The sequence below is a fragment of the Mus pahari genome, chromosome 16 (genome assembly GCF_900095145.1).
Source record: "Mus pahari chromosome 16, PAHARI_EIJ_v1.1, whole genome shotgun sequence".
In the NCBI taxonomy this organism is placed as follows: Eukaryota; Metazoa; Chordata; class Mammalia; order Rodentia; family Muridae; genus Mus; species Mus pahari.
In genome coordinates this window covers 28,541,333-28,556,160 of record NC_034605.1, presented here as the reverse complement: position 1 = coordinate 28,556,160, position 14,828 = coordinate 28,541,333, and the positions used below count along the sequence as shown (strand labels likewise).

The 14,828-nt window shown below is 46.0% G+C and overlaps 1 protein-coding gene across 5 annotated transcripts in view; it reads right to left on the bottom strand.

Moving 5' to 3' along the window:
- Positions 1 to 14,828, bottom strand: part of Ripor2 (RHO family interacting cell polarization regulator 2) — a 113,248-nt gene that overhangs the window by 76,936 nt on the left and 21,484 nt on the right. For 3 of the 5 annotated variants that reach the window (XM_021215314.2, XM_029547552.1, XM_029547553.1), the window contains exon 1: positions 11,281 to 11,519. The exons of 1 other annotated variant lie outside the window; for it this stretch is intronic. In XM_021215314.2, coding sequence (XP_021070973.1) covers positions 11,281 to 11,329 — 49 coding nt within the window. In that variant the 5' untranslated portion in view covers positions 11,330 to 11,519. Of the gene's footprint in view, positions 1 to 11,280; positions 11,574 to 14,828 lie in introns of those variants that run through there. One more of the 5 variants, XM_021215315.1, reaches the window with a different exon arrangement.

Below are 14,828 nucleotides of genomic sequence, written 5' to 3'. Positions count from 1 at the left end.
ATATATATATATATATATATATATATATCCTATATACCATAACATATATATGAGCTTTTTCATATTGAGAGAAGATTAAGGCTTAGATAAAGTTGACTTAAAAATTGTGATGACACACCTGTCATCACAATTGAGGCTAGCCCTGTCTGTATATATTCCTGGCCAGCTTATATACATACATGCATGTATATGTATATGTATGTACACATGTATGTGTGTATATGTGTACATGTATATATGTATGTATATAATATATATATACACACACACAAAGGTATATGCATACATATATACACACACATACACATTTCTGATCACCACAACTTAAGTAATAACTTGCTATGTTGCCTTTTTTGCCTGGCTGTAAGAAAGCTTAGAACAAAGACTGCCACTGCTACCAATATGGCATGAATATGACAATATGGAATATGAATATGGCATGAATATGGCAAGACCTTTGTGCTGGAGATCAGAACAGTCCCAGACAAGTGTTCTATACCAAGGTACCTCTGCAGCCTAGAGGGTTTCTGTTATTTATTCTAGCTGGCCAGGAACTAAGACAGACAGGACTGGCTTCAAATTCACAGCCAACCCGCTTCCTCTACTGAGTGTTGTGATGACAGATGTGTAACCCGATTTTTAAGTCAACTTTATCCAAGCCTTAGTCTTCTCTCGACACAGTGAGAGAGTTCCCAGAGGCTTTGTCAGCCTGACTCAAGTCATCAGGAAATTTCCATTGGTGTTCTTTTATGGACCCATAATTTTTTCCAGCTGCTTGTTTCAGTTTCAGATTTTTGGAAGCCACTGCTTTGTGGAGGTTCTGGGACAATGTGGGAAGCAGTTACTGATGGAAACTGGAACTATCCCATGAATCTTGATAAGGGAAACCATCGTCAATCCCACCAAGTTATCCTCAGAAGAGAAATTATGTCCAGGCTGACATGGAGCTATGAAGACAACTTCTCTTTTACTGAGTTGAAAAATGGGAACTTCTGGAACAGATCAAATACACATTAAATTGGTGAATCACAGCTATTGTTCTAGAAATAATATTCAAATCTCGTCAGTCTCAATCTGAGAACTCTATTTGTGATGCAAATTAAAGGGTATACACCAGAAAATACTGCTGCTTGAAAACCGGTGCCATTATGCATATCATTTAGGTTGGTTACCACTTTAAATCTATTCAGATAAAGACACAGAAGGGCGAACTGCACATGTATTAGTCAGATTTGGCAGTATTCATTTTTCTTCAACTGTAGGTAATTATCCTGTATAATTCTCTGATGCATAAATTAAAGCCACATCAGTTAGCAATGGTCTTGTTTTCTTATATTCAGTAATTAAGATGAAATTGATCAAGGGATATTTTATGTGTAGACATGGAGCTGATAATAAACCTCCTCATTGAAGCACTGATTCTTTTTGTTTTGTTTGTTTTTTTTCTCTCCATCCCCCTCTCCTCCTCTGTACTGGTTCATTTGACAGTCAGTCAGTTCTACCAATATGGCATTGTTTGTCAGGATGCACTGCCAATGATGTGGCAGAGAAAGTACCCATTTCACCCCAATGGGTGTACCTTGGCAGGCCCTTGGCTGGAATGATGATCCGTTCCCCTAGATAGTGTGAAAAGGCCTCTCCGTGGTTGCAGTAGACTCTCGAAGAGTCCTGTTAATTGTCTCACTATCAACACGAAACTTCAGCCCACATGGACTGTTTGGGATTTTATTTGCCAAGCCAAAAGACCCGGCAGCCACAACCCAGCTGAGTTACGTGGGAGAACTCTGGCTTTCTCAGCTTGCTGCTGACTGCTGGTTGCTGTGGGAACTGTAGCTCTGCCTTTGGACTTTCTGTGTATTTATATTCATTGCCATCGTCTGGACTTGGATCCCACCTGGCCTAGATTTAAAGCTGGGCCGCCTGCATTTTAATAGTTTTGTGCCACAATTTTATCATCTATGAGATGGTGCAATTAATTCTTACAGGTTATCACAAAAACTTGATGAGTTATACATATCTGGGGCATCAGAAATCCTTTTGAACAAGAGCTCTATTATTATTGGTATTATAGATTAGTTTTTTTTTAATTTATATTGGCTGTTTCAACAATGGAAGATTTATGACAACATTCAACATGATATATATATTCACAAAGCTGTCACTCAAGATTTGTATTTATTGCTTCTTTTTCTCTTTTTTTTCTTCTTGTGTCTTCCCCCTCTGCCCTCCCCATCTTTCTTTCTTTGGGGGGGGCATTGCGTATTTTAAGACAAAGTTTTGCTACATAGTCTAAGTTGACCATCAGATCTAATGCAGTCCCACCATCTCTGCAACTTGAATGGCTTTTTTCCCCTTCTTCTTTTGTATCTAGGAACTCACGTGGGTACTAGAGAGATGACACAGCAGCTGGGAGTGCACACTGCTCTTGCAGAAGAATAGAGGTTCTGGGCACCACCTGGGGTGGCTCGAAACAGCCTGTACCTCCAGCTCCGGGGACATCTCCTACCTCTCCAATGCTCATTAATATACCCTCCAACACACATAACTTAATACACAAAATAACTTTTAAATGAAAATTTGCATGCATGGTTTAGTCTTACTTATTTTCTCCAGGCAGATCACTCAGGAGTGAGGCCAGTTAGTCTCCAGCAGGAGGGACTGCTGTCCCCCTTGCTCCATCTTACACTGAGTCCCCAGCCTGATGACTATCTTCACACTTAGGGAAACAGCTTGATACTGCCCTTTAGCTTCTTCTAGGACTATTTTCTTCCATTAGCAGGGAAGAGGCATTTTTGCAGCAGAAATCAAAATAAGTAAATAAATAAAGAGAGAAAGAAAGAAAGAAAGAAAGAAAGAAAGAAAGAAAGAAAGAAAGAAAGAAAGAAAGAAAACATCTGGAAAACATCTCACTGTGGAGAAACACACACCGAAGATCCCCAAAAAAGAAAGTGACCCTCAAAGGAAAGAACACCACGTGTCATTGCTGTCCTATTTTAGGTCAAGGAGCAAGATGACATGATTCAAGGGACAATTTTTTTTTCTTTTTCTTTTCTTTTTGGAATGTCATGCATAGGAGCAGTTCCTGACCCTTCCTCCATCTTTCATGGAGCAAAGACCTCTGAAAGCATCAGATAGAAGACAGTCACTTCAGACCCACCCTGAAGTTTGGCCATAGTTGAGTTATTAAGTAGGAGGGCAGGCAGAAGAAATCAACCTCCTCGTTCCAGCCCAGGCAGGCTTTCACTGCCCAGGGTAGTGATGTGGGCAGGCCTAGGTGGAGAGAGCCCAGGCAGCAGTTAAGAGTCAGCGCTCAGTGCTCACCCATCCTTTTCAACACATGGACATTCAGATTTTGGACCAGACAGTTTACCTTCTATTTTTCTTTTGAGACTGGGTCTCTTATATCCCTGGCTAGCATTACTACATGTGGTCTATATATTTTAATGTGTGAGACTGGAAGCATTGGTATTACATCACTGGGTTGTTCTATGTTTAGGAGAATGACAGAAAGGACTGGGGAGATGATTCAGTTAGGAAAGTGTTTGCCCTTCAAGAATGAGGACCTGGGTCCAGATCCCTAGTCCTCTCAATGTGTGGCATCCTGTGCCTGTAATCCAAGCAATGAGGAGGGAGAGACAGGAAGATCCCTGGTCTTGCAAGCCAGGTAGTTTAGCTCAGTAGTGAGTGCCAGGGCAGTTCAAGACCCTGTCTCAAAACACAAGCTGGAGAAGTGAGGAGGGAGATGCCTGACACTGACCTCTGGTTTCTACACATACTTCCACATATATGTTTGCATGTACACACACACACATCCTAAAGCAAACAGAAGACTGGAATAGGAGGTCTGCCACAAGTTTGAGGTCACCAGGCTACTTTGTAAGCTCAAGGCCAGCCTGGGCTATATAGTAAGTAAGAAACTCTGTTAAGAAACAAACAAATAAAATTGCATTGTGTGATCTGGGCTTAGAAGATATATTCTTTTTTTAAAAAATATTTATTTATTTAATGTTATATGATCATCCTGTCACTGACACACCAGAAGAGGGCATCAGATCCAATTACAGATGGCTGTGAGCCACCATGTGGTTGCTGAGAATTGAACTTATGACCTCTGGAAGAGCAGACAGTGCTCTTAATCACTGAGCCATCTCTCCAGCCTGAAGATATATGCTTAAACTAGGCCTAACAGTATATTCCTGTTATTCCAGCTGGTGGATGGCAGGATAATTGTGAGTTCAAGGCTCTGAACACGTTCTAGCTACCCTGGGATGCTCAGTGAAGCATCAGACAGCAACGATGATGATGATGATGATGACGATGATGATGATGACGACGACGATGACGACGACGACGATAACAACAGTAACAACTGACACCCAAAAGGTCATATTCTCTATTGATCAGGGATGTTGCAGTTTTGAAGGAACAGACACAGACCTTCATCTCTCTATCGGAGGGGGAATCAGAGTCTCCCTTGTAGGAAGATCACATGGGAAAGGAGATAATGCTGAGGCCAACACTGCACTGTGTGGCTCAGGGGAGAGCTGCAGTAAGTCAGCACTTGGCTCTAATAATGATGCTTTTGTGCAATGTGCTCACTCTCTGGACAATAACTTCTACCAAGCTGAAGTGGGCAGCTAGTTGAAGCCTCCTTCCTCCCCTCTCCCTGTTGTATCTTCATGACTTAGCAACATTTGTTAAACTACCTAAAAACTCAGGCATCCATTTCTGTTCTACCAAATGCTACCATCCCTCACAGAAGGACCGTGAGTGGGTTGGACTCAGCCACCTGTGGCCCTCGAAAGCCTCATGACTTCCTATGGCAGCTGCAGGGGTTACACTCTCCTGGCGTCCAATGTCGCATTGGCTACTGCCTTTAGGGTGCCTCCCTGTATTGAAATACCATTTCCCAGAATCCTCCACAGCTAGCTCCACTCCACCCCCAAGGAGGAGGAGCCTCCCCCAGACCCTCTTGAGCTCTGAAAGCAGCTGTGAGTGTAAGGGTGAAAGTGTTGCTTTTCTATGGTCCTTGTAATGAATGACCATAAAGCTAGTGGTGTCAAACACCAACACACTTATGAGCCTATAGCTCTAGCAGACTGAGATCTGAAATAGGTCTTACTAGATAAAAATCTGGAAACTCACAAGCCTATGTTTCCTTCTGGAGCCTCTATAGGAACATCTGTTTCCTTATCTCTTCTAGATTCCAGCATTCCTTATCCTGGGTCTCCATCCCTCAACTCCAAAGGTGATCATTTTCTTTGGCTCTGCAGGTCCTTTCAGAGAGCCATTTGTTTCCTTTGCTTTTAAGGACGAAATTAACTAGACTGGGCCCAGGTGGTAGGTGATCTAGAATATTGCTAAATCCTTGACATAATCATATGGGCAAAGTCTCCTTTGTCAAAAAGGAAATCGGAGTTTTAGGTTTCAGAGATTTGGCATGGACATCGAGAGAGAGAGAGAGAGAGAGAGAGAGAGAGAGAGAGAGAGAGAGAGAGAGAGAGAGAGAGCGCTAGATGAGCCACTGTACTAAGTATCAGGTTTTCCTGCAGTAGCTTCCTGGTAGTTGTTTAGTTGTTTCCTGGCCATGCCAATAGCGTCTCAGCTCATCAGGCAGTCTCTGGATACTAAATCAGACAGTAGGGACATTTATAGTTCAGTTACAAAAGCAGTTTACAAAGTGTAACCTGCATGTGCTTGGTTAGCCTTCTTCAGTGTAGCACATAATTTTGCAAGCCATCTTGACTCCTTGTGCTTTCTGCTGATTGGATTCTCCTCTCTGCAACTGAAGCCTGGTGAGTGCTGGATCCCCTGGGTACTGCCTGTCACCTGAGATCCACCTCTCCCTTCCTTTTCCAAGGCCCAGTTGTTCCCAAGAATGAAGCCTCACTAAGACAAGTTTAAGTTAGATTACAGACAATGAAGAACATGGGGTCATATCCACACGGCCAATGCTATCTTCTGAACTAATAGTGCTGGTGCGGGTTTGCTGTTCAAGGATCAGCCATGAGCCTGTCTCTCAGCAGGGCCCCCAGGGATGGGAGGGAAACAGTTAAGGTCAAGGTTATTCTTGAACTCGATGTGTTGCAAAGAGCAAAGAAATTAAATGCCATGTGAGGAGTAATCTCTTGGGAGTTGGTCTAGATCCAGGACTCTGTCCTGGACTGTGTATCGATCCCCATTGCTCTGTCTCCTTCTGTCCTTGCTCTCGTGAAGGGTGAATGAAGCACTACACAGACAAGCTGAAGAGAGAATGTATGCATTGTTTCTTAGGTTCCTTTCAGAACAATCAGCTTGTGAAGGAAGAGAGCTCTTCCAGGGCTTCCAGGGAAAGCCAGTAACCTTAAGCCCAAAGGGAAGCACAAACACAAGAAACTGTTAAAGGACATTGTTTGTGTATATTTAAGGTGCTTTGCAGTGTGGCCATGGCCAATCTGTCTCTGACGTGACTGTCATTAGTAACAGCTTATTTCACTACTGTTCCTAGGTGACCTTCACGGGTGACCTTCTAGGCCAGGCTTGCCCTCTCTATGCCCTGATGTTCACTATCTTCTTTTAGGTTCCTGCTCTTAAATTCTGGTTCACAAGTTGTTGATCAGGAGTCAATGTCTTCTCTTGGCTAGACACAAACCGCAGGGGCCCAGGAAGAAGCCAAACAGCCCCTCTGAGCCCTCGGGAGCCCTCTGGTCTTTTTTATCTGGTAGTTTCTCTTTCCCTTCCACTCACCTCTCTTAAAAGGTGTAGCTCTCTCTGACCCACCTTAGCTCTTTGCCTGGGGTGATCATCCTCGTACTGTCCAAACCCCAAATGCTTCTGAGCGAAGGGGCGTGTTTGGTATCGACAATGATCTTACGATGGCATGTGTAAATGCAGGGCTGTGCTTTGAGTGTGGCTCCCAAGAGTTGCACAATGGAAGTATTGGAAAGTGGTGGAATTGATCCCCAGGTTAACTGGGAGCTTACTCTCAGAAGGGAGTGTAGGGTTCTAGTCCTTCCCTGTCCCTGGTTTAAGATGTCTTTGTTTGCTTAATACTTGCTCATTTAATCGTTACCTGCTAGGAGGTGATGCAGTCAAGAGGTGGCTCTCGCCAGGCCACCGTAATACCATCCAATCGGTAAGCTAGATGCACAAGTCTCCCCTTACTTCCTAAGCACACTGTGTCAGGTATTTTGCTATTATGACAAAGAACTGACTAACACATAGGACTAACCAAGCTATGTAGTCATCCACTTGCCTCTTCCTTCTTCTCTGCTGGATTGAACTTCCTGGAAGTTATAATTCATATTTTATGCTTTTAATATGAAGGAGAAATCTCACTGTGGCAAAGATCCCAAGAACTTGCTCAGAGAACACATGCATAAGCAGGAGGAAAAGAAGAAGTAGCATTACCCTACATTACTTAACAATGGACATTAAAAATCCACTTCAGAATTAAAAGTGATTGGTAATCAATTTTTTATATGTATTTTAGAATAGTGTAAAATCTGTATACTGTTTTAAAAGAATGTGATTAAACCATTCCCTTTGTTTAAGGCTCGCTTCTTGCTCTGACTAGGAGCTCAAGTTGGTCTTATGGAAGACAACATAGAAATACTGCATCTCATTTTCTTTCACTGTGAAAAAAATTTCCAATTTCCTTTTTCATTAGTGTAATGAACATAAAAGTATTCAATGCCCTCCCCATCGGTATCTTATAAACAAAGAACAATAAAATAAGCTGGACCAGCTTCCTCTCTTAGAGGCCGTCTGGGTTTCCTTAGAAGGAGGAAACCCCTTGAGGACCCATGACTAACAAATCCTGACTAGATAGCTGTCACACTCAGAGAAACATCTATTATTTTCAGGGAATGTTTCCAATCTAAGTAAGCAAGGGATAAGCTTACTTGACCAAATCAACCAAACAAAGACCTAGACCGTTAGCCCAGAGAGGAAGCCTGTGGCTTCAGAGGGGGGCGCCCAAGGAAGACCAAAAATCGTGGGTATTTCTGAATTAGCTCATGCAAGATATGGAATGGACCGTTCTGTGGAGTCCCTGTGAAGTCTCCCATGTCCGAGAAGGCTCCCGTGCCTATTACAGCGAGGTTTTCACAGGAAGGATGCTGCCTGGAGAAACTGAATACACTATGACAGCTTAGAGGAATGAAGCTCACAGCAGGGCTCTGCTGGGATATAGAAGTGCGGCTTCATAATCCTTTCCCCTTTCTGAACTCATCTTCCCAATAGTCCCATTGTGGGCTGCTTCCATGAGGACTGATGGAAGACACCATTCCACACTGAGGTCTGCCTTTGTGGAACCAATTACTTGCCTATCTGTAGCTCCTCCCCACACCCCCACCCAACTCCCTTGACCCATTGTCTGATTTCAGTTGGTATTCTTTTCTGGTTGAATGGCCTCAAACACAAGCAGTACACCCCTACCCCCACCACACCATCCAGGAGCTTTTCTTGGTAGATGAGAGTAACCCTGGTAAAAGATCTGTTTGCAAGCATGAAGCCCCTGCTCAGAACCAGGCACGGGAAGCCCAGATGGAAAGCCAAGTCTGCCATTGCCTGGGGAATCACCCATTGTGAGATTAAATGACTTTCACTTCCACTCCTACTTCCCCTCAAGGAAAGCAAGAAGCTGCTTTCAGACTTGTTGCTTCTTTTCAGAATAAAAATAAAACTGCATTTTAATTTTTTCCAGCCCTTGAATGCACTGATGTTAGAACAAAGCACTTGTTTGTAAACTCTTTAACCCCGGAGGACCATAAGAAAGCTCTGATCATTAACCATGAAATCGGAAGGGTACATTGTCTACCCTCTATAGCTACCCTTCTCTGTTTGGGGTCCTCTTAACAGAAGTGGGGTGTAATGAAATGAGCTCAAAATGTAACAAGAGCGACTAGGGAGATGGCTCATCCAGTAAAGTACTTGTCACACAAGCATGGGACCTCAATTTGATGTCCAGTACCCACGTAAAAAGCTGGACATGGCAGTGCATACCTGAAATCTTGGGGCCAAGAAAGCAGGGACTGGAAAATCCCTAGAGCTCTCGGCCACTTAATCTTGCTGAATTGATGAGCTCCAGGTTCAGTGAGACTGTCTTAAATAATAAGGTGAAGACTGACAGAAGACACCTGAACACACACACACACACACACACACACACAGTCACACAAAGAATGGGGGAGGGGCAGGAAGGAAGGGAGGGACAAAGAATAACAGAAGTGGTTGGGTTCATTTAGAAGGAGGCACGTGGTTGATAATGTAGCTGAGTCCTAGAGTCTATCTATCCTGGTGGGGATAGTTTCATGTTAGTGAAAGAAGATTTAGTCAGCATGCCTGCCATGACCCCATTCCAAAGCCTGGACACTTACATAGGTGTAGTCGCCCAGATCCAAACAATAGGCATAAAAACCTCCTCCTAGTCCACTTGGGACACTTCACCCCTGAACAGGGACAAGTCCCTTCTCTGCTGGAAATAGCTCTACTTTGTAATCAACAAAAGGAAAGGAGTCAGAGAACCTGCGTTTTGGTAACCAAGCTTCCAGGCAAGTCCTCTGGCCGGGCTAACAGCCTTCCCCCTCTCTCGGGTTTGGCAGCCTCTATATTTATATTGAGGGCAAAATATTCCTAGTGAAAACATCTCACATCAGAGTGTCAGAGGAAGAGAGCAACAACACCCATCAGGGGGCTTTTGGAAAAGCAACACATGCGCTATGTTTTGACTAAACAGATTCTCCAATGTTCTTTTTCAGATGGTTGGGTGCAGTCAGCTTTTACACAGGCAAAGGCATTAACTTCTAGGGCAAAGGCCACCTTGTGGCTGGATCTCCACGTCAGCAGGAGCTCTGATGTTGGAGGTTGGACTGAGTAGACACCCCCCTCCCCACCCTAAGATTTATTCCCACAGAGCGAGGGTGCCCACTTTACAGGTAATTGCTGCAGATTGGATTGATTGAAGCTGCTGGTTCTTTGCAGGAGTTGGGCCCTGACCTCTCTTGCTGTAACAGCAGATAGAAGGCATTGGTGGAGCTAAACCTTATGAATGGGACTCTCAGAGCCTGCTCTAAGAGAAGTAGGCTAGTAGGAATACTGGGTGGGAAGGAGGAGCGAGGCAAACCTGACCCAGAAAGCTCTCGAAAAACAAAACAAAACGAACCAACCAACATCTAAAACAACAAAGGAAAAAAAAAAAAAAAGGAAGAAATGACTGTGTCAGGAAACAATGGGCGGTGCTCATATTTGCAAGGGGAGCTGAGAGGAAAGGCAGCCTGGTGTGTGTGTGTGTGTGTGTGTGTGTGTTTTAAAGGCAATCACATTGTTTCCCCAGCTGAAGTGTTGACATTTCTTCACAGTCACTTATTGAACATATAGGTGTCCCCTAGACCAGAGCCGGTGGGCTGTGGATCCCACTCTGCCCCACCCCCACTCCACAAAAAACACCGCCAGCTTCTCTAGGATTTTGTCTTGTTTTCTCACTCAGGAGCTATGACTGTCCACAGTCCTGTCATTCTCACACCTGAATGGCTCTGCTTAGCAAATTCCAACGCCCGCCCTCTTCTACAGCGAGGGGTCTGCATCCCTATCCACGAAACTGTGGGAGGGAGCTATGAGGTAATAAATAGCCTGAGGGAGAACTACAGAAACGGCCCCCGACCCCCCTCGTTCAATATCACAGACACCTGCTAGGATTGGAGTGTCCCTCAAGTGTGACCCCGTACTCCAGTCTTTCCAAACACAGGTTGGCATCAAAAACAGCACATTTCTTCTGGCTTGCCCTCTTCCCCAGTCTCACCGGTTTCACGTGGCCAATTTGGAACAGCTGGGTCCCAGTCAAGCTCAATTGCTCAGTCTGGAGGCACACTGAAGCCCTTGGAAATTGTGATCCTTCCTCTGAACTAGATCACCCATCGCTGCTGGTGTCCGGAAGTCTTTCGGTAGCCAAGGTTCACCCACGATCTCACCCGCGGGATCCCCTGTCCCTGACAAGCCCCTACCTTAGGTAGTGCCACAGGCTTCTCTCTCCTTCTCAATCGGTCTTTCCACAGTGTGGGGCATCCTTTGGGTCTGCCTGCTCTAAGTGCATGGCCCCTCTCCATTAGCAACTTCCCTTCTCGTCCCAGCCCACATCAGGCTCCCCGGATTCGCTAGGACCAAGGAAGCCCGGACACCCAAGGGTTCTTCTTAATATGCCAGGCTCATTCAAGCCCAGGACACTCCTCCATACACCCACCTCGTGCCGGTGGAAACCAAAATCGGCCGCAGAGAATGTCTTTAAGAGGCGCATGCACCTACCTGCCGAGACCGCTCCTAGTGCCCGGAGACGCTTAGTACCGGGTGGCATGTACCACCTCGGCACCCACGCACCGCCCCTCGCTGCCGTGCACCTCCGGCTCCGCGGACAACCGGTGCTCGTTCCTCCCAGCCAACAAGCAAAGGGCCGAGGGTAACAGTCACAGTCGTGGCCCCAGCGCTCGGGCGTCGCACCAGCTGCTGCTGCCGCGCCGGGTGAAGTTGCGGGGCCAGAGGACGCGCGGGTGGCAGAACACGGAGCGAGCGCGGCAGCGGAGAGGGCGGTGGGGAGGCGCGCACGCGGGGGCTGGCGCGTCACCGGTGCGGGGGGGGGGAACGTGGGAGGAGGGCGGGTGGAGACAGCTGCTTGATGGTCCCTTCAGCCCGACTCCTTCAGGCTGTGCTGCGCTTGGGTGCTTGCCTCCAGCTGATCTTCTGCCTGCACGCCAGGCTCTGGGACACTAGCTTGTGGCGCAGCTTAGGAGGACTCCGCCGCAGGGGAGTTGAGTGAGACCAGTGGACACGGAGCATTTGCGGAGATCCCAGCTGAGACAAGGGTGTCTGTGCAGCCAGCCCTTTGGGGATCTCAAAAAAGAGGGCCATGCATTGCAAATGATGAGATGGGAGAGGGTTGGGTCTAGTGATAGGGAGTGAAGTTCAAGGCTCAAGGCAGGAGTTATGATGAAAAGCCCGGTTGGAGAGGGCCTCTGGGTACAAGTACCCAGGACTTGTTTTGACAGAGGTTTCACTATGATAGGGAGAAGCAAGACTTTTGTTTGGCTTTGAAACCCCCTTTGGTGTGAATTTGAATTATACATAAAGCTTTAAAATGTAGGTGGGTCTGACAGACAGAAACACTCCATAAAAAGGACCTTTTGAAGCTGAGTGTGGTGGCACTCAAGAGGCTAAGGCAGGAAGACTGCTGTGAGTTCGATGCCAACCTGGGTTATATATAGTAAATCCCAGGTCAGCATTGGTAACTAGACTATTATAGGAGACCCTGGCTCCAATTTAAAAAAAAAATCTGTGTGTGAGTGAAGAGTATGAGATTGGGTGTTCTAAGGACCTGGAGCCCAAGAGTGGACTCTGTGTTCATCCTTAGGTAGGCAATCTTTCAGGCCTCAGTTTCCTCCTCTGTGGAACTGTCATATTCATACAATTATGTATTTACAATATGTAAAATCAAAGTGTCCCACAAATTCGTCCACCGCATCCCAAGCTGAGATCTAGTCACTTTGTGAGGACGTTAGAATCAAAAAGTATAAACCTTGACTAACAAAGGCTGGAAGAGGAGTCTATGGCAGCACCAGGAAACCCGGACATCCTTAGACTTGGAAAACACAAGCAGCCGAATTACACCCCACCTAAGGATACCGCCAGACTTCAGGGATCACCCAAGGAGGAGCACTGGACAGGTCTCTCACCTGGTCCATGAGGCCATGGCTTGAGAGGAGCTCAGACAGGCTGCCCTTTCCAGCTGCATTCTCCAATGCCCTTCTCTCAACTCAACACACTCCCCATCAGCAAGCCACCTTCCCATGTGGACATTCCTTCCTAGGAGGAAAGCGTCGACTACACGGCATGGCAGCTTAGCACACAGAGGGCAAGCTCTCTGTGTGTTTCTTCATGGGTGTTCTGCTCAACACGCAAGTCCCTAATGCATCAACCCATACAGAACTAAACATAAGTTTATGGTGATCTTCTTATCCCCTGACATTAAACTGTTTACACCTGGCTATAATCTTTCAGTATTTTGATTCCCACTTCATAGACAGGCAAACTAAGGTTACAGAGAGTTAGCCTAACTCGTCCAAGATGACCCAGCTTAATCCACTTTAGATGCACATGCAAAAAAGAGACATGGCTTGTGGGGAGACATTCTTCATGGCACACCCATCCTTTGGAGGACACAGCAAAGCCGGGCCTGGATTCCTGACGAGTGGACATTGTGAGTGAATGCTGTGTGTTCTTTTAAATGACTGTATGCTGATTTCTTAAGCAGTGATAAACAATAGTCTGTCTACATTGCAGAAACAGTGGCCTTTTTAAAAAACTGTAAACCACAATGTGATTCTTCTGTGGCTTTAAATCCTGCTTCAGTTCCCTATATGGAATAAATACAGAATAAAACCCAAAGTCCACACTGCTGGTGACGGTTGATCTTCATCATCAGGTTGGTAGGATCTAAACTCACCTAGGCAGTAGGCCCTTGGACCAGTGTGTAAAGGGTTCTCTAGATAAGTTAATTGAAGTGGAAAGGTCGGTCTTAGATGTGGACAGCACCTTCCATTCCTGGACTGGGGCTCTGGTTCGAATACAAGGAGAGAAGGTACTTGCCACCAGCACTTCCTGGCTGTGATGGTCAGTATCCTCTGGAATGGAGCCAGGTATTTGATCCTAGCAACCAGAAAGATAACCACAGCACCACTGCTAACAAGATCCTGCTGAGCCAACCCTTTATAGATCTCCGCTATCTCCAGGGCCTCTCTCCGGGTCCTCAAACCTTCGAAGCCTTTTCCTGGGTCATCACTGACCACTGGCATCTTTAGTACATCCATATCCCCAGTGATCTTTTCCATCTCCACTTGTCTTCCAAAGCACTGACCATTCTTTGCCTGTCACTAATCTGTGAGCTCACAGGGCAGGGACCATTTCTGCCTTACCCACTGTGTCCCAGGCCCATCAGATGGAAGATGGATAACTGCATTCTGGAGCAGTTCCTGAGTATTCAATCATTTCCTTTCCCTTGTCAGCCTGGCTTATCTCTGACGGGAGAGCCTTTACCCACATCCAGATAGCAGCGGCCATTCAGTCACAGTCAGTTAAAAAGCCCCCGGCTATCTCTGTTCCCTCCGGCCCCTTGTCCCTTTCCTGTCTTCTCACTTCTGAACTCTCTAACAGCCAGATCTCAAGATGCCTAGAACCTCTCTCTACCTTGAATAATATTGCAGGTACTGAAGTGTGATTGTCCAAACGGTGTTACATTTCCTGAGCTCTGGAGAAAGAGGCTAAAAGAGTGAGCACTGCATCATGGGAGTCCCCAAGGTATTGTGTTGGGGACATTCAACTCCTCAACCTGGGGTAGAACTGAAATTGCAAATAAATAGGAAGTGGGTTGAGCAAGGTGCAACTTTGAACTGGCTCCCCAGCCAGTGTGTAGATGATGGAAGGGTAAATCCTGAACACAGGTCAGTTTCCTCTTTGGACTGGGATCTGTCCTGGGTGACTTTGTAGCCACCATGGGTCCTAGCACAAATCATCCTCAGACAGCAGCAGGTAAGAGCATGAGCTACAGATGGACGGAGCATCATAGGTCTAACGAGACAGAATGCGTTCCTGATGAGGCCCTATGGTTCAGTGCCAGAGAAGTTAAGTGATTTGTCCAACAGGGCAAACAAATTAAGAGCACACACCAGAGCCAGGCGTGGTGGCACATGCCTTTAATTCCAGCACTCGGGAGGCAGAGGCAGGTGGATTTCTGAGTTTGAGGCCAGCCTGGTCTACAAAGTGAGTTCCAGGACATCCAGGGCTACACAGAGAAACCCTGTCTC